At 38.9% G+C, this 21,120-nt stretch overlaps 1 protein-coding gene across 5 annotated transcripts in view; it reads left to right on the forward strand.

The window, feature by feature from the left end:
• Nucleotides 1-10,358, forward strand: part of si:dkeyp-115e12.6 — a 61,312-nt gene extending 50,954 nt beyond the window's left edge. For 4 of the 5 annotated variants that reach the window (XM_087280996.1, XM_087280998.1, XM_087280995.1 and 1 more), the window contains exons 13-16: nt 1,033-1,223; nt 1,436-1,577; nt 4,776-5,607; nt 9,422-10,358. In XM_087280996.1, the coding sequence (XP_087137122.1) occupies nt 1,033-1,223; nt 1,436-1,577; nt 4,776-5,607; nt 9,422-9,555 (1,299 nt within the window). In that variant the 3' untranslated portion in view covers nt 9,556-10,358. Of the gene's footprint in view, nt 1-1,032; nt 1,224-1,435; nt 1,578-4,775; nt 7,576-8,081; nt 9,150-9,421 lie in introns of those variants that run through there. The other variant, XR_015507019.1, reaches the window with a different exon arrangement.
• Nucleotides 10,359-21,120: the final 10,762 nt, after the last annotated feature.

Genomic DNA, 21,120 nt, shown 5'->3' on the forward strand with positions numbered 1-21,120 from the left:
AGGCTTTGTGTGAACTACTGAACAACGCATCATAAAAGCTTGCTGATGCGTTGCTGACACCTCGTAGATGAAAATCCATTATCTAGCATGCTAAATATTCTAGACCAGTCGGCCGACTCAACCCCACCTGCAGTCGGATGTAGTGACTAGCTGCAGCCAATGAGAGAGCATATCAGCATGGGCTGTTCAGGAGCTCAACGGAAATGTCTGTGATTGGCCAGAATGGGCATTGATGCACTTGCTTCGTTCTGTTTACACTAAAAATATTATCTTTTTGGTAATACAGCCCATAACTAGTTAAGCTACTAGAGCACACGCAAGGGTCTGGGCCTCGTTTTCGTTTTCACTTTCTTAAACTGGAGCTATTTCGTGGCACAGAATATGCTGCTTTCCTATCTGAAGTTTTTTAATTAAATTTTTAAAACAAATAAAATTTATTCAATCAATAAATTTATTCAAATAATATTTTTGTCACTGAACATCTTTAAAAATGGAAAGATAATACTATTAAAGTTTTTTTGTTTAATTTCTTTTAATTTTTTAATACATTTTTTAACATAAATTTTGGTTTACTAATTTTTGGACAATTATCGTGAATTATTTGGGTATTATTTTGTGAAGCTCTAGATTTGTCTTCAGTTGCGACTGAACTAATGTATGTGCACAAATATAATATTGTATAGCACCCAGTAATAAATATCGATTCAAAAATAGATTTGTGAGAGGTGTGCGCAAATATGCTGTGCAATGTATATCTGAAACTATAAAACTTCCCTGAAGCGATGGCAATTCTTCTATTTTTTGTCATCCTTCTTATTTAAGGATGACATAAATGTAACTAGATGGAAAAACCTTCATATGAATTTAGTAATGCTGCACCATTATTAATTCTTATAATTGATTACTATTAAACAAAAACAAATCATTATTAGCATTAAACTCAAAGGTTAACTAATTGGGAAATTGTCATTCTGTTTTTATATTCATTTCATTCTTTTTTTTTTTTCCATGAATATTCTGTATTTACTTCAGATCCAGAAGTTGCAGGACCAAATCCTGGACCTCTTTGAACAAAACAGGACTCAGGCTGAACAGCTGGAGCTCTGGAAGCTGTCCACTGTGGAAGAAACAGCGGGCAACAACTCACCCTCTATTGTGCTTAAAGAGTTTGAGCTGTTCCTCCCCTGCGGTCCTAGCAAACTGCACACACAGTCTCAAACCAGGTATCATCCATTAACATCCATTGCTATAAGCGACATAGTAAAGTAAATAGTGATTGTTTGAAATAATTTGAAAGGTCATGTTAGGTACTTAATGTGAATTATGGGAATGTTGTTCTTGAGGTTGGGAAGGTAAACACAGATTCACTGAATGAGCGATGTTTATGTAGGACCTTTAATGCAAGACCCTTCAGTCTGTGCTCTGTCTGCTGTAGGACCATGATGCACCAGTGCGATGTCAGAGATGTGACTTATCACTCTGGATTAGATGACTCAAATCTGACCAACAGTGACGAAAAAGTGTCGTCTAAAACCCAAATAACAATTGATGTGAGAAATTCGCAAGGACCTGCTGAGGTAAATGATAATTTTATAATGTCATAATTTACTATGGGAAAAGTGTTTAACTGGGTTTTTAAAGAATAGATTTGCAAATCCGAACCTGCAAACCAGGAAAACCCGGAAAAGTCATGGAATTTTTGCATGCCATTTTCCAGGTCTGGAAAAGTTTTGGAAAAACAGAAAAACCCACAAAGTTTTGGAAAAGTCATGGCAATTAGTTTCAAATTAGTTTTCAAATAACTGTATACCTGAATTAGGACTGTGCGGTATTGGAAAAATCAGACAATACGATATTTTGTATTTCTGTGATGGATATTGCGGCGTGAATACAATTTCACCAGATGGTTTAACAGGATTATTTGTATTGATTGGGGGATTTTGTATAGGAGTGAATCTCAAATAATATACAGGGTGGGCCATTTATATGGATACACCTTAAAGGGCCATGAAACCCCCTTGTTTCAGCAGGGTGTTTTCACACCTCTACTTTGAAAAAAGTCAGAAAAGTGGGCGTGTCCAGCTCTGTTTAGGGGGGAGTGTCGGAGGAACTAAAGTGGGATGGTGTGGGAGTGTCTATTTGGGCGCGCGCGAGTTTCAGAGTCAAAATACACACACATGAGAAAGTGATGGTGTTAAACCTACATGGACATCTGTAGTGGAATTATTTGCCAAATTATTAAATGATGGACTTTAACTGCAGTTTGGCTCTTTCATTCAGGGAATTCATTCATGCCCCTCGCAACAAACTCGATATTTGATTCGAGGATCTGCTCTAAGCGTGTATTTTTCATGCAATGTTTGATACCGCACGGCGAATGAGAGAAAAAAAAACCTCAGCATTTTCCAGAAACTTAGATGCACACGGCAGGTAGCGTCAGAAAGCCGCGTGTGTTATTCCGGTCACAAAATGCGGTTAAAAACCCTACTCGAGGTTAAAGTTTGGTTGTGGTCCTAACATGTTACGGTGCAATAGTTAACTTAGTTCGATACGAACAAACTGAATAAACAAAGAGCACTGGTCACTCACTTACCAAATCTGTAGAGACAGGACAATCACCAGCAACTATAGCCGCGTCTTTATGAAGAGAATACTACAAGCGATTCCAGATCTCAGTGTTTGCAGATGAGAACAGCTCTCAGGTAAACAATAATCCTCCTTAGACACGTAAGTTATTGTTGTCGAGCGTCGCGTACACTGTTAATCCACACGTGAGACTGAGCTCTCACAGAGAGAAACAGAAAACGAAACTTAACTGCAGCAAACTATAAAAGCAACACTTCACGCTTGTTTTGCCAACACAACGTGGCGTCTCTGTCCTGAAAACACGGTGATAGTAATGAATATTAATGAAGTTGCACAATAGAGCGCGCTGATTGGTTTGAACCAAGCCTTACTCATGCATTAATGCAACATACTGTAAGACGTAATAAGACTCACTCTGGCACAGACGCCCAGTCTGCACGGTGGAATACAACGCTATTATGTCATGACCGTGACGCAGCTTCAAAAATTAGTTTCAAACAGGAAGTACGAATTTGCTTAAAATAACGCAAAAACAACCAATTTACCCTTTTTAGTGAAATATAGGTGTCCTAATAGTGTTTATAGCAGTGTGGGACACATATACGACTGTCAACAGCTCACAAAATGTGTTTTGGTGTTTCGTGACCCTTTAATAAAATGGGAGTGGTTGGTGATATTAACGTCCTGTTTGTGGCACATTAGTATTTGTGAGGGGGCAAACTTTTCAAGATGGGTGGTGACCATGATGGCCATTTTTAAGGTGGCCATCTTGGATCCAACTTTTTTTTTTTCAATAGGACACATCGAACTTATTGGGAATTTCACAAGAAAAGCAATGGTGTGCTTGGTTTTAACTTAACTTTATTCTTTCATGAGTTATTTACAAATTTATGAGCATTTATAAAATGTGTTTAATGTGCTGTCTATTGTGTTGGATTGTCAATGCAACCTTCTTCTCCCACTCTTCACACACTGATAGCAACACCGCAGGAGAAATGCCAGCACAGGCTTCCAGTATCCGTAGTTACTTCTTGTATCTTCACACCATAGACAGCAAAGATAGTGGGGCCATTCTTCATCTATGGAAAGCTTAAGGCCACTGGATATTTGAAATGGCTATATGATTATGTGTATCCCTTTTTATGCACTGAAGCTGGCACGTTCCCTGAGTGTTTCTAGCAAGATGGTGCACCACCACATTATGGGTGTAAGGTCCGAGCATTCCTAGATGAAAAGTTTTCTAAAAAATTGGATTGGTCGTCGTGGGCCAGTTGAATGGCCTCCAAGGTCTCCTGATCTGACCCCCTTAGATTACTATCTTTGGGGTCATCTGAAGGCAATTGTCTATGGTGTGAAGATACAAGATGTGCAGCACCTGAAACTACGGATACTGGAAGCCTGTGCTGGCATTTCTACAGCGGTATTGCTATCAGTGTGAGAAGAGTGGGAGAAGAGGGTTGCATTGACAATCCAACACAATGGGCAGCAGATTAAACACATTTTTTAAGTGGACATTAACTTGTAAATAACTCATGAAAGAATAAAGATACGTTTAAACCAAGCACACACGTTTTTCTTGTGAAATTCCTAATAAGTTCGATGTGTCAAATGACCCTTTTCCTTTTGAAAAAACAAAAGTTGGATCCAAGTTGGCCAACTTCAAAATGGCCACCATGGTCACGACCCATCTTAAAAAGTTTGCCCCCTCACATATACTAATGTGCAACAAACAGGACGTTAATATCACCAACCATTCCCATTTTATTAAGGTGTATGTATATAAATGGCCCACCTTGTGTATATGTGTATATTTTTATATTTGGTACTAATCATTTTGATGATAATCAGTTTTGGTGTTTGTTTATGTGTTGATATGTAATATTGATGTTATTACCTTTTTCTAATTGCATTTCAAGTAGCAGTCACACTTTTGTATTGGGAAAATATACAAAAAAACTAACTGGGCAGGGAAATACACTACACAAATATATTTTTTTCTAATTACAGCCTGCTATAAAGTACATTATCCAGTTTATTACAGATAAAAATAAATGTGTGCAAAACTTGGTTTCTGAAAAATGTTGTATTTGGACACAACACTGAGTAAATATTGATAGATCTTTCTTTTTTGTGTATTATAAAAAAAAACTTCAAAATGTTCACAGACTTGTTTCTTTAATTGTTTTCAGGACATTATGGCTAGAAATAAGAAGCTGCTAACCAAGGATAATGCTCAACACAAGTGTGAGAACAGCTCTGCTAACCACCACTGCGATAAAAGTCCTCCTGTCTGCATCTCAGATATAATGACTAGTAACACTCGTGACAAGCTGTCACCGCTACAGACCAAACCAACAGATTACAGTCATTCAGAGTCTCAGCCGGTTGCCTCATTGTCTCCTGAGGGTCAGCCCAAAGTGACAGATGCCAGTGCTAACAGCCAGGAAGATGCCTTAATCAGTGTTTCCATCTCAACCAAATATCAGGCCGAGGTAATCAACACAAATGCAATCACTGAGTCCTATGGGAACGCTGATTTCCACAATTCTGAAACTATGGGAACTGTTGCTTTGGATAAACATCGTGGAGATGCAACAGATAAACAGAACAAACATTACACTGCTGTGGAAAACACAATCAGAAACGAATCAGCTCAAGGTCAAAAAGCAGAGGTCAGTGGAGTTTGTAACAGAACAGGGGTCATAAGTGTGTCCACGCAGATGGAGGAGAGTCGAGAGATGCATTTAGCAGTCAAACAGCCGCCCGTCCACGCCTGCACTCAGACAGATGGAGAACAGCTGCAGACGGAGCAAGATGAAGGTGATAAAGCGTCTGTAGACTCACCGGCCCTCTCCCCGACCCCACACACTGTTACAAACCAACTGCTGCTATCCAGCGTGTTCCCTATGAGTGACCCAGCACACCTCGCTGAACGCATCCGGCAAAACCGCAACCGCATGTCTGCTGCTTATGATGAGACCGAATATGAACCATACGGCCTGCCAGAGGTTGTAATGAAAGGTAAGAGAACTATTATAAAGGGGTTGCACACCCCATGCACCATGCAGCGCAGCGCATATGACAATTAGAAGTAACGCACACCGGACACATTCGCATGTTATTTATTATGAAACTATTCAGATGGCGCTCTGTGGCGCAGCAGAAATATGAACAGTGTCCTAAGTCGTAGCTGAGCGCCACTGACTTGTGGTGGGAATTTGCATAATCTGACAGACATCTATGATTACAATTTTAAAATGCATGGCGCTGCGTGGCATGGCGCATCTGGTGTGCGACCTTTTTAAGGTCACATACCTAAATTCTTTAGATGGCAGGGGAGGGACTGTGTTTCAAAGCCACGCCTCCTGAAATTGCAAATGCGCGCACTGCGACACGACAGCAGACAACCCATTAGTTGTCATTCGCCAGTTAGATGTGTATGTTGTGGTTGGCCGGCGGCGTGCAGGAAATATATACCCACAGCCATGTCACCCTGCAGCCCAAGACCGGTTACTCACTGAAGCTAAGCAGGGCTGAGCCTGGTTAGTACCTGGATGGGAGACCGCTAGGGAACACTAGGTTGCTGTTGGAAGTGGTGTTAGTGAGGCCAGCAGGGGGCGCTCAACCTGTGGTCTGTGTGAGTCCTAATGCCCCAGTAAAAGTGAAGGGGACACTACACTGTCAGTGAGCGCCGTCTTTCGGATGAGACGTTAAACCGAGGTCCTCACTCTCTGTGGTCATTAAAAATCCCATGGCACTTCTCGTGAAAGAGCAGGGGTGTAACCCCGGTGTCCTGGCCAAAGTCCCTCTATCGGCCCTTACGATCATGGCCTCCCAATCATCCCCTTCCACCGAATTGGCTCTATCACTGTCTCTCCACTCCACTAATAGCTGGTGTGTGGTAAGTGCACTGGCGCCGTTGTCCTGTGGCAGCCGTCGCATCATCCAAGTGGATGCTGCACACTGGTGGTGGTGTGGAGAGACCCCCCCTCATGATTGTAAAGCGCTTTGGGTGTATGGCCATACACAATAAATGCGCTATATAAATACACATTACATTAAATTACATTACATACTTGATATGTCATAGCGAATATGTAGAGTAGCAGTAAACAATATCGGGAGTGCGTCACAGGCTGTCATTGCTCAAAAATGACCGAATGTAAATATATAACCAACTTCAGCTCAGTGAAGCAGGTTAGGCAGAATAGCGCTATTTACTGATGTTTTGTTGTTGAACTAAATAAAAATCTCCATTATCAATGCGGTAAAAGGCCCTCATGAAACTGAAAATAGTCACATCAATCTTTCAACTGGAGATTTCAGTGGCTGAACAACACGTCTGTCCACATAACCCATTCATAACACAACACACTCCACATCAGCTCTGCGTGAAGCTAAAATAGTTGTAAAACTGAGCATTACCTAACAGAAATACTTCAGCCATGGTGTCATCTTTCCTCCAGCGTGCAAAAGTAACTCCAATATTGATTAAGCAGTTTAAAAAGTTTCAATTCAGCATTTGATTTTGCCGCGACTGTTACTCTCGTGTGCATGTAGACGCGCGACACTCATCTAGGCGTGCACACGCAATGCTCATGCAGACGTGCACAGGCTAATGCCGGATATGCGTGAACAGAGAAGCGCAAAAGCCTAAATCTGCATTTGTTGACAGACAGATTGAGGTACTTATCTGGACAATATTTAATTGGATGAACATTTTTTAGTTTTATGCCTTACCCAGAATATAAAAATACATATGAACACATTTAGATCATTTACTGTAATCATCACTATTAGACTGTGAAGAGACTTTCAACCAGCTCAACAAAAAATGCTTCTTAAGACAATCATCTACTGCACCTTTAAGTTAATTGAATATTGCAGTACCCATTATAAGTGTGTCCTTTAGGATTTTTTTAATAATGTGGCCTAGTAATCTTCAATCAAAAAAACTTCCTTTTCCTCTTCAAGTAAATTTTTGATAACGTGGGGTCAATTGCATATAAATGCATATCCCATGGGTTTTTCACACTGGAGGAACTTTTTATGGTTCCTAAAATTATTGGTAATGATATCTACTGTTTAGCCTGATGCTGTGTTCACACTAGACATGGCACACGCAGATAAATCACGCTATTCGCATGGAAATAGATGCACGAGCAGTTTTACTTCCTTCTTTTGTGCATTAAATTTGTTTAACTCGTGCGTCATATTCACTTCACAATAGACACGGATTTGCGCCATGGGCAGAGCTTCTCTCCGCTCTGTGACTCTAGCTTTGTTACTAAATGGCTAACAAGGATTTTACTGAGAGAGTAACTGTGCTTTGTGCTTTAGAAAGGCTGAAAAACAGCTTAGATGCAGTGTCTGAGTTCACTAGATCCCTTCAGAGGTGAACCCAGCTCTGTGAGACCATCAACTCCTCCAGAAACCTGGATGATAGAGTGATGCTTCAGACTGAGCAGAGCCCAGTTTGATGAGCTGATATCTAGTGTCGGCAAGAGGATTTCCCCTCGGGACACCTACAACAGGCACTACGCCATAATCGCCCCTACAAGAGAAAGTTCAACTTGAACAATTCACCTACCTCATTTATGCGAATCAAGTCATTCACAGGATGTCCAGGGTTCAACAATAATGGACTGCCTGGTGGCCCAGGGCTAGCGTGAGAGACGTTTGGGACAGTAGACAGGATCATTACTGGCCCGATCGGGACAGTGCTGCCTTGTCATTAACATTTAATTTGTCTGCGACAATTTGTAAATTGCGTACATTTTAAGTTTGTGCTTATAAGTCTTTAAACACTACCTTCTCTGTGATGTCGTAATCACCATATTGCTTTCCAGTTCCTCTTATTTGATTTGATGTTTTGACCATCCTATTTTTTTCCGTAACCTGGTGACAACCAGTACAGCGATGAAACAGCAACATGGCGGCAACATCAAATTATAAGGCTAAAAGAAAAGGTCTGTTTCTGACGTCCTGGAAGCAGACATTTACATGTGAACAACGCAACTAAAAAATGAAGTGATGTTTTGCACAGTTTGCCATCAGTTTGATAAGTCAGCCACCTTTTGTTAAATAATTTCGAACCGCAATAAAATACCTCATTTTCCTCTGCTCTTTTTGTTTGCAAAACACTTTTAACATTTGTTAGGTATTGAAATTCTAGAGTCACAGACTTTGTTGACACATTGTTTAAAATATGTGGCTTAAAAAATAGCTTTTAACTTCCTTTTTTTTTTTTTTTTTTTGGTGGGGTCAGTAAAATTTTGGCAGGGCAAGTAAAAATCTGAACCACTGGCCTGATCGGACCAGTAGAAAAACTCCTTAGCGTCTATTCGCGTCTTTGCATTTATTTGGCATGTAAATCACTTGAGCTTAATGCTTGCACCTTCCAGGCGAATCCAGTTGAAAACATCTTCAGAATGCCATGAGCACACTGTGAGTCATGTGACAAGAACTGACCAATTAGCTTCATATTTTGTATGGAATATACACAAATCTCAAACTTCAGTGCTTTGTAATTTTCTCCATAAATAAAACTTGTATCAGATTTGCAGTAATGTTGTGTCAGCTTGTCATCCTCTGAGAAAACGGTTACTTAGCAACCTGCTGGGCATACCTGCTAACACTTCCATTTTTTTTCCCCCGTATTTCGGAATCATCTCCCATATTGTTCTGTCTCCCGGAATTGCCACTGTTTCAAGCTCCCCAAAATCCCTTAATGGTGGTGCTTAAACCAATAATAGTGGTGTGTAGTTGTAGAATTAATAAAAGAGCAGTTATTTCAGTCGACACATTTATTTCTCACCTTTTTATCTCCTAAAAGGATTTGCCGACATCCCCAGTGGGCCAGCCTGTCCGTATGTCCTGCGCAGAGGGCTTCTGGGAACTGACGCAATGCCCCTCCCACGCAGAGGAGAAGCCACGCCCCTGGAGGAAGATGACGACATAGAGCCATAATACACTCCTGATACCTCCTGTGTATGTTTACTGGGCTCTGCAACACTTTTAGAGGAACTTTTAAAGTCATTTCCACTGGTTATTCTAATCGAGTTCAGCTTCAGAGCAGTGCTGTCTGTTCTCAGGTTTCCATGCTGAAGGAATTTCACTGCCTCTTTAATCATAAAGTACCACATGACACTGTCCTATGTTATGTGATGTAGAATTTACAGACACTGAAGTTTCATGATTTTTAATTGTTTTGCTAGTTCTTATTGGCTGAAAGGTTATGCCTTATTGATGTTTTTTTGGGTAGTGAAGCCATTTATAAGTTAGCTTTAAAATTCCGTTGTAATATATTGTTTGCGTAGCATAGAGGTGGTGTTAGCCCCTGTTTTATGACACTTGAATTTTGTGAATAGCCTTATTTATTGACAGACACTTCTTGAAGACTTGCTTTTGTGCACTACTGTGAGAGATTGTGTGTGTGTGTGTGTGTGTGTGTGTGTGTGTGTGTGTGTGTGTGTTATGACTCAGATCAACCTGAGTCTGTTTCCGATCCTTGTATGGCGATTCCCCTGTTTCTTTCTTTCTCTCGCTCTCTCTGTCATCTAACAGCTTTTTAATGCACAGTGGAGTATTTATATCATTGTTCGTTTGTAATGAAGCATTCGAAAAGCCTTCAGGAATGGATACACTTTTGATTTGTTTAATCTGATTCGCTAGTGCTAGTTTGCTGTAATATGCGTTCCTTCTGAATGTCAAATGGATTCTAGGACTTGAAGTTTGGAACGCTCGCATTTATTAAACGTAAATGAAATGCTTATGTTTGTTTATATGGCTTTTTATATACTTCACTTTGTTTGTTTTTGTTGCAGCATTCTGTTAAATATCGCTAATTTATGATATGACTGGTATACCATACAATTGGATATATGATTTCTTACAACACTTCTGTTGTTTTTTATATTTGTATAATTTCATAATGATTTAATGCATTTATTATTTTTTTTTTTTTATGATTCGCTTTCAGGATGATGCAAAATAACTTTGCTTTTACAAATAACTTACAAATTCATGCATAACCACCCTGATGTTATTTTTATTAGTGTTGTTTGTATAATTGTTTTTTTTTTTTTTTTTTTTGTGAAAGCACTTGAACTTACTGGCCACTTTATTAGGTACACCGGTCCAACTATTTGTTAACGCAAATTTCTAATCTGCCAATCATATGGCAGCAACCAAATGCATTTAGGCATGTAGACATGGTCAAGACAATCTGCTGCAGTTCAAACCGAGCATCAGAATGGGGAAGAAAGGGGATTTAAGTGACTTTAAACATGTCATGGTTGTTGGTGCCAGACAGGCTGGTCTGAGTATTTCAGTAACTGCTGACCTACTGGGATTTTCACGCACAACCATCTCTAGGGTCCGACAGTTCTGTGGGCGCAAATGCCTTGTTGATGTCAGAGAATAATGGCCAGACTGGTTCGAACTCATAGAAAGGCAACGGTTACTCAACCACTCGTTACAACCAAGATATGCATATGAGCATCTCTGAACTCGCAGCATGTCCAACCTTGAGGCAGATGGGCTACAGCAGCAGAAGACCACACCGGGTGCCACTCCTGTCGGCTAAGAACACGAAACCGAGGCTACAATTGGCACAGGCTCACCAAAATTGGACAATAGAAGATTGTAAAAACGTCTGGTCTGATACTGGATTTCTGCTGTGACATGAGTATGGTCGGTCAGAATTTGTATCAACAGTTCAGGTTGCTTGTGGTGGTGTAATTGTGTGGGGGATGTGGTGTGTGACCAGTGTCTTCCAGCAGAATAACACTTCATGAACATAACAATGAGTTCACTGTACTCAAATGGCCTCCACAGTCACCAGGTCTCAATCCAATAGAGCACATCTATCAGGATGTGGTGGAACAGGAGATTCACATCATGGATGTGCAGCCAACAAATCTGCAGCAATTGTGATGCCATCATGTAAATATGGCCCAAAATCTCTGAGGAATTTTCCAGTACCTTGTTGAATCTATGCCATGAAGGATTAAGGCAATTCTGAAGGCAAAAGGGGGTCCAACCCGGAACTAGAAAGCAGTACCTAATAAAGTGGCCGGTGAGTGTATTTTTCAATTGGCTTTGTTTCTATACATTTTATTGAATTAGAAACCATGCTTAACCCCATGATTACATTCATTGTATCATATTTTTTTATTGGTTTGTAAGTAGGTATGCGCTGACATTTTTATCAAAAATAATCAGTCAGGATTTTTCAAAACCTGATCCTACAAACATGTTAAACAAATACAGTGAACAACTGTTTTTTATTCACTCATATTAATTCTGAATCTCCCACACCCCATTGTCTGTCCTTTAGCACAATCTCTTTAAAGTAAGTGTGTTGCATGACGTCTTGTCAACCACACAATACAGAAGTGGATCAACCTAAAAAAAAAGATCCATAATGTCAACTAATAATTTGCTAGCAACATTCTCATCTTCAAAGCCTCATTCGTGAGAAATACTTTAATAGGGGGGTCAAAATGGTTGCTAGGGAGTGGCTGCCAGTGATGATATTTAGGCTGCTGGACAGGATGAATTATATAAAGCAGCCTCCATGCCTCTGTTTAGATTTTCCTCTTTGTTTACACATCACTATGGTTGCTCAAAAATGTTTGCTAGGTCATAAGTAGGAAGTTGTAAATGTGATTTGTGATTGGTAGTTCGGCAAATGAGCTCACCCTCAAGAATCCATTTACTGTAATGGGCAGTCCCTTCACCATTCTATGTCAGTTGGGCAACTTTTGCACCACAGGGTTAAATAGGGTATATGCTAGTGCGAGCTAGTGTTTCTTCCCATACTGGTAAACTTCCGGTGAACGGTTAATGTGACTTTTTTTTTCATTTTATACGGCTCCTTTTACAGCATCGATGTTGTAATGTAATTAAAATACAACCAGTTAAAAAGACTTTGCATTCATTTAGCTGCTTAAGCGTAAAACGAGACAAAAAGCCGTTTACTCGCACATGCCTGTTCGACTCAGCAGGCTAGCACAGAAGCTCCATAGAGTATACTGGGGTGAAATAAAGTTCATATTTTTTAAAGACATGGTGGGGAAAATTTTATTTAATGCAGTGCTTCTTGTACAATCTGAGACCCACTTTTTTATCAGATATCACTGAGCCAGTGGAGATCGCTGATTTTAAAGAAAACATCATAAATGCGCCGATTTTGCATTAGTATACAGTTAGGAAATGCTTAACTCGGGTTACTGACAAATTAAAAGTCCTTAAGCATACTTCTGCGTATACCCTATTGTTTAGCGATATTATCTTTTAATATTCATTGCAAGGCATAACCATTAACCCTTATTTTTTTATCGACTATGAAGTCAGACTTTCAGCTTTCTTCAAAATATCTTCTTTTGTGTTGAACAGAATAAAGGGTAACACTTCACCATAACAGTACATAAATAAAGCTGTGCTAAATGTAACTTTACTTCATTATGAATTAATGATGAGTTAAGGCATGTACTAAAAGATGGAAAGAAAATTGGCACACTGTCACTTTAGCTTTCAAAAAGTCCTTTAATATCAGGTCAAAACAAATTCTGAGCTTAGTCTAGTTTCAAATTCTTCATTTTCCATCATCTCACAGTTCTTTTTTTTTGTAATGAAAATTTAAAAACTTCTCAATTCTGAGAAAAGTCAAAACTGATTTCTCTTAATACCAAATCTCTCATAATTATGACATTTTTAAAGCATATATTAAAAGTATATAAATAAAATCTGAATTTTATGGGGGGTAAAAAGTCACAATTGCCTTTTATTTGTTAAGTTATGCCATATTTTGCCAATCTGGGGGGACATTCTTTTGCAATAAGTATTATATTCTAGTTACAGTGCATCTGGAAAGCATTTATAGAGCTTAACTATTCCCACATTTTTTATGTTACAGATTTATTCCTAAAATGGATTAAATTGATTTATTTCCCCAAAATTCTACACACAATACCCCATAATGACAATGTGAAAAGATTTTTATTCAAATTTATTAAAACTAACAAACCTGAAATATCACATGTACACCAGTATTCTCAGCCTTTGCTGTAAAGCTCTAAATTGAGCTCAGGTACATTCTGCTTCCACTGATCATTCTTGAGATGTTTCAGCGGCTTAATTGTTCAACTGTGGTCAATTCAGTTGATTGGACATGATTTGAAAAGGCATACACCTGTCTATATAAAGTCCCAGGGTTGACAGTGCATGTCAAAGCTTAAACCAAGCATGAAGACAAAGGAAATTGTCTGTAGACCTCAGAGACAGTATTGTCATGAGGCACAAGGCTGGGGAAGGTTACAGAACGATTTCTGCTGCTCGGAAAGTTCCAATGACCACAGTGGCCTCCATCATCCCTGAGTGGAAGATGTTTGAACCACCAGGACTACTCCTAGAGCTGGCCGGCCATCTGATCGGGGTAGAAGGGCCCGAAAGTCAGGAAGGTGATCAATGATGGTGATTCTGTCTGAGCTCCAGTGTTCTTCTGTGGAGAGAGGAGAACCTTACAGAAGGACAACCATCTGTGCAGCAATCCACCAATCAGGCCTGTATGGTAGAGTGGCCAGAAGGAAGCCATTCCCTGCCTGGAATTTGCCAAAAGGCATCTGAAGGACTCTCAGACCATAAGAAACAAAATTCTCTGGTCTGATGATACTAAAATTTAACTCTTTGGAGTGAATGCCAGGTGGTACGTTTGGAGAAAACCAGACACCGCTCATCACCAGGCTAATACCATCCCTACAGTGAAGCATGGTGGTGGCAGCATCATGCTGTGGGGATGTTTTTCAACAGCAAGAACTGGAAGACTAGTCAGGATAGAGGGAAAGATGAACGCAGCAATGTACAGAGACATCCTGAATGAAAACCTGCTTTAGAGTGCTCTCGACCTCAGACTGGGGTGACGGTTCTTCTTCTAGCAGGACAATGACCCAAAGCACACCACCAAAATATTAATGGAGTGGCTTCACAACTACTCCTTGAGTGGCCCAGCCAGAGCCCAGACCTAAATCCCATTGAACATCTCTGGAGAGATCTAAAAATGGCTGTACACCATCGCTTCCCATCCAACCTGACAGAGCTTGAGAGGTACTGCAAAGAGGAATGGGCAACAATTCCCAAAGACAGTTGCGCCATGCTTGTGTCATCATATTCAAAAAGACTTGAGGCTGTAAATGCTGCCAAAGGCGCATCAACAATGTATTGAGCAAAGGCTCTGAATACTTATGTACATGTAATTTCTCAGATTTTTTTATTTTTAATAAATGTGCAACAAATTAAAAAAATCTTTTTTCACATTGTCATTGTTGAATTTCGAGGAAATAAATGAATTTAACCCATTTTGGAATAAGGCTGTAACATAAAAAAAAATATATATATATATATATATATAAATAGAAAAAGTGAAGCACTATGAATGCTTTCCGGATGCACTGTAATAAGGCCCATGAATACGTGGTTTACTATAAATCTGTAATAACAAAGAGAGATTAAGCAGTCAGATGCACGTCACAATTATAGATACACAGGGATAATCCAGCCTTATCTCACCATAGATATATACACTAGATATAGCATAGGGACCCTGAGCATGCGTCAATAGCACCGCCATATTTGTACAGTGCTCCCAGGACATGTGTCATTCAACCTCACTAGCCAAGACAGTGTTACTACGTGAAATTGCAGGACTTTAGCGCGGTCTACGGGTGTATTAACGAGCAATCAAAGAAAACAAAGCACAGAGGCAGAACATTACATAGGTAAGGTTTAGTTTTTACGTTTTTGTATGTTATGAAGTTTTGTGCTACACAGGTAACGTTATTGATGATAATACAGTCACTTACTGCATTCACCATAAGGCAAAGTAGCACCAACTCACACTAAATACTCAGCTTATGCTAGTTTTGTTCAATAAAATAAGCAAACAATGCAAAAGAAATATGACAACGAGATGCTGCGCTGCCAGAAACTTGTATTATTGTCAGCTAGTGAAGGAGACTTTCATAACGGAGATTTATTCACAAACGAATTGCTCCCTATGTCAGAATGAGAAGTGAAAGCAGTAGAGGAGGTGCGTTTCAGGAAGGGTGGATAGTACATTTCCATACACACAAACACAAGCTTTTTGTCAGGAATGCCTGTGCGATCACTTATCCATCAATGTAGAAAAGTAATGTAAAATATAATTTTCGTAATTTATAAAAAAAAAAAATTAGCATACTGACCACCGGGAGAACTCCCAATTATAGATATATGTGTATATGTGTACATCTCTGGCTTTAGATGGCCACAGTCCTCCACTGCAGCTGGGTCCCGCATTCATTTCAAAGGAGTGCGTCCCTGTACTAAAATGGCAGCTCTATTGACGCATTCCTTCCAATAGACAACAACAGGGTAGGCGACATCTAATGTATATATCTATGTGATCTCACAAGGAAGCATAAGTATTTTACGTTTTGTCAGTTTAGTGGTTAACTTGTACGAGTTCAGTCCACCCACACCCAAAGCCCCTCTGAGGCAGGGGTGTCCAAACTTCTTCCTGGAGGGCCGGTGTCCTGCAGAGTTTAGCTCCAACTTGTCTCAACACAGCTGCAAGGATGTTTCTAGAAAGCCTAGTGAGAGCTTGATTAGCAAGCCCAGGTGTGTCTGATTGGGGTTGGAACTAAGCTTTGCAGGACACCGCCCCTCCAGGACCGAGTTTGGACATGCCTACTTTAAGGCAATTCATTTCACTCGATGGCCATCTTTAAAACGCCTCTCGGGCAGTATGCTCGGGCATTCTGTTTAAATGAGGAAACGTCGAATTCTCCAAAACTACTTTCCAAGCTTACGATTACATTTCATTTTAAGAATAACCAGTTCAGTCATACAAAAATGTACGATTTTAAAAAGGAGGCATGGCACCCAACCACACCCCTAAACCCAACCATCATTGGGGGATGAAAAAAGTCTAACTAAATTGTACGAATGAGATCGAATGAATTAGTCACTGAATCAAAAAGTTACAAATCGCAGTGAGATTGTGTTAGATAACCAACAGGCAAAGAACTGCCTGACGCAAAATGGTGGACACAATATGGTATACGTGGATGTATATGAAACCGGCATATCGAATAGCTCATGGTTACATGTGTTAGCTACCTCTTCATAAATATTTTTGAGCGTATTTGTGAGTGGGTTAATTCCGTCAGCTCATGTATGGCATATGTAAGGATCCTTGAGATCACACAGAGAAATGAAGCCTCTGGTAACTGTCAGAAACCGTTCTTGTATCCACCAATAACACTCCTGTGCTTTTCCGATGTGTATTTCAATCAGCGCCCTAAAGGTTAGAAACTCTCGGTTTGTGTCTTTTGGCTGAACAGGTTGTTCAAAAAAAGTCTGTTTAGTCAAGAGTGGATGCTTTCCTCTGGTTCATAACATTTCTACTCATCTGTCAGAAATGTACTGCTGGCACAACATCATCAAACAAACCTGCTTCGTTCACAAGTCATTTCCACAGATGAAGTACAACCTGTTTTGGGAAATAATGTAAAAACAGACTGAGATAACTCATGGACTTGGAGATACGCACTTGTGTTTGCAAAAGGCAAATGTTAGTCATTGTTGGAGTTGAAATCAAAGGCATGTCTTGTGATGTGATATCGCATATCGGAGCTTTTAAAGGATTTAAGGGCCATTTTGGTCTTTGCATCACCACAGTCAGGGAGTGCTGTTTATTCTCTCCTGAGCTTTGCTTGGGTCCAGAGCTCCACTGCTCTCCTTACGCTGAAGGTTTTGAATTCTGAGCGCTCCATACTTGACAGTGATTTAATAATGCACTTCTGTCCACAGATGACAGACGTTTTGTCCAGTTAGTGCTGGGTCATCACCATGGCTGGTTTCATTACCTCGTGTGACATGTTGTCTTTATTTAGACATAAACAAGATCAATTTAAGGCACAGTTTACACCAAAATGAAAGTTGCTTACCATTACCTCACCCTCTACTTGATCCAAACTTAATACAATTCTGTCTTCTGTTAAATACAAATGAATTTATTCTGAAGGATGTGGGAAACCGGTGGCCACTGATTTCCAAGGTGAGAAAGGGTAGCCGATGGCTGCATTTTTCTAAATATATTTTGTTGTGTTCAGCAGTAAAAAGAAAGTTATTAAGGTTTGGAACAAGTGGAGTATGAGTAAATGATGACAGGATTTCAATTTGGGGCAGAACTGTCCCTTTAACAACTTTTTTTTCTACCTTAAATTAAATTAAAGACCAAACCTGTAACGGAATTAGATAAAGTAAGGGGCAGAGATTCTTTAGATTACTTTTTCTGATGAAAATCAGATACAAGTCAGAATGTCAGAAACATTTTTAAAACAAAGATATTTCTAATAATTATGAGCGAAAAATGTGTTTGATGAATCTGAATTTGAAGAAAAGTGACAATTAATACAGTTAGTTTTCACTGAACATAGCATACCACTGGACATCACCACATGGGCTCGACTACTTTGGCAAACCTTTGTCAAGTACCACAACACGTAGTTGCATTCACAAATGCCAGCGAAAACTGTACTGTGCCAAAAGAAAGCCTTATGTTAACAGTGTCCAGAAGCAGCATTGACTTCTCAGGGCTTGGAGGCATTCGGGATGGACCATCATGCAGTGCAAACGTACTGTGGTCAGATGAGTCCGTATTTCAGGTATTTGTTTTGGGAGAAATGGACGGGTGCTCTTGACCTCAGATCAATCTTTACCTGTTACCAGCAATAAGTCCAAAACCCAAGGTCAGTCATGTTATGAGGATGCATCAGTGCCCTTGGCAAAGGTAACCTGTACATCTGTGATAACACCATAATGCTAAAAAGTATAGATTTTGGAGCACAATATCCTTCTTTTCCAGGGACCCCCATGCATATTTCAACAAGACAAGGCAAAACTGCACACATTACAAAGTCTTGGCTGCGGAAGAAGAGAATCTAGGTACTTGACTGGCCTGTCTGCAGTCCCAACCTGTCTCCAATAGAGAATGTGTGGTGCATTTTAATGTGAAAAATGCAACAACGAAGACCCCGTACTGTTGCCCACCTTAAGACTTGTTTGCAGGAAGAATATGGAAAAATTACACCTGAAACACTTCATGAATTGTGTCTTCACATCTTTAAAGTGTTGTGAAAAGGAATGCCAACATTACAAAGTGGTAAATGCTTTACTGTTTCAGCTATTTTTTAATTGTGTTGCAGGAGCCAAAACTGGAATATGTTTTTATTTTGGGGGAAAAAAAAATCATGAGGAACACAATAAATAATATTTGTTGTCAAAGTGAATTTTAAAATCACTACATTCATTTTTAATTTGCATTTTCTGTAGGCTACTGTCCCAACTTTTTTCTAATTTGAGCTTGTAGGTAAGAATTATTTTTTATTTACATAACATGGAAGGCCATTTTCATGGAAGGATTTTTCTTCTTAAGACATTTTGTGTTCACGCAGTTTTCTCAAAAAAAAGGAGAATACATTTCTAAAAAATCTTAGAAACAAACTGAAGTTTTTCATTTATTTTCACCAAAGGGTCGCCACAGCGGAATAAACAGCCAACTTATCCAGTATATGTTTTACATATGCCCTTCCAACTGCAACCTAGTTCTGGGAAACACCCATACACACATACACACAATTTATTTTTATTAAGTTCACCTATAGTGTATGTCTTTGGACTGTGGGGGGAAATCGGAGAACCCGGAGAAAACCAAAGCCAACACGGGAAAAACATGCACCAGCACCAGAAATGCCAACTGACCCAGCCGGGACTCGAACCAGTGACCTTATTGCAGTGAGGTGACAGTGCTAACCATTGAGCTATACCATGTCGCCCAGTTATAGTTATGACCGATATAGTTAGGGCGTTGCTAGGCCTATTTTGGGGGGCTGTTAACCCCCCCCCCCCCCCCCCCCCCCCTGTATTTCTTTCAAGCCCCCCTAAAACTTTTCTGATTAACTTATAAACTGTAGACCAAATTACTCTCTGTCCCCTTTAAATTTGATATGAAGACGGTGGCAGAATTCGGCTCCTCCCCGTTTTCATTTTTTATTTGATCAGCAAACCACAGCTGTGCAAAGCGAGTGCAAGTGTGTGTTTATTGATCAATTGTGAAAATATACGCTTGTTTGCAGTTCTTATGGGTACACTTAATCACTTGTTTCCCAATGTCAGATAGGAGCAATCGGGTTTGCCCATCTCATGTGTTGTTTTATATTAAAAATATTTTCTATTTTAATATTATGATTCAGTTTGTAAAAATATGTGAATTAGCTTGTAGGTTAAAATAAATATATTTTTAAATGTATGCCATTTCATTAGAAAAGTGGCAGTTTTATTTATTAAATATGGAAACAAAATTGTACTTTAACATATAAAGTGGCTTTAACTACAGTAGGTTTGTTAAGCCTAATGGCTCGTTCAGAATTCAAATGACTATGCACGTCTATACAATACAGTGGAATACAGCTAGCTTAGCACACAACCCTTAGTCAAAATTTTTAAGTGTATTACTATTAAATTATTACTTATAAATACATTAGGGTTAATATATATATATATATATATATATATATATATATATATATATATATATATATATATATATATATATATATATATATATATATACAGTTGAAGTCAGAATTATTAGCACCACCCCAATGATTTTTGTTTTTTTCTTTTTCAAATGATGTTTAACAGAGCAAGGAAATTTTCAAAGTATGTCTGATAATATTTTTTTCTTCTGGAGAAAATCTTATTTGTTTTATTTCAAACAAAAGCATTTTTACATTTTTTAAAAAACATTTTTTAGGTCAATATTATTAGCTCCTTTAAGCTATATATTTTTCGATAGTCTACAGAACAAACCATCGTTATACAATGACTTGACTAATTAACCTGCCTGTAACTTAATTAACCTAGTTAAGCCTTTAAATGTCACTTTAAGCTGTATAGAAGTGTCTTGAAAAATATTGAACAATAGTCAAATAATATTTACTGTCATCATGGCAAAGGTAAAATAAATCAGTTATTAGAAAAAAAGTTATTAAAACTATTATATGTAGAAATGTGTTGAACAAATCTTATTAATTTTATATATATATATATATATATATATATATATATATATATATATATATATATATATATATATATATATATATATATTTTTTTTTTTTTTTTTTTTTTTTTTTCCCCTCTCATTTGGAGCTGAGCTCCCCTAAAATAAAAACCCCAAATTCGCCCCTGGCACCTCTCACCTTTTCTATAATTAGAAGCTCCAACCAACAGAGACGTCTTCAATTTTTATCATTGATTTCAGAGCTGTTTGTGAACAAACAAACACGGAACAAAACATTTTGAATTATTTCCCAAAATAACCAAGCTGCAACAATAAAAGAATTAACATTAGGGCAATGTTCTGTAACTGTTTGATCGCCAGAGTTTTAATACACAGACGACATGAAAGATGAGAGAAAGTTCTCA

This window comes from Danio rerio, chromosome 14 (genome assembly GCF_052040795.2).
Source record: "Danio rerio strain M-AB ecotype USA chromosome 14, GRCz13ab, whole genome shotgun sequence".
Classification (NCBI taxonomy): Eukaryota; Metazoa; Chordata; class Actinopteri; order Cypriniformes; family Danionidae; genus Danio; species Danio rerio.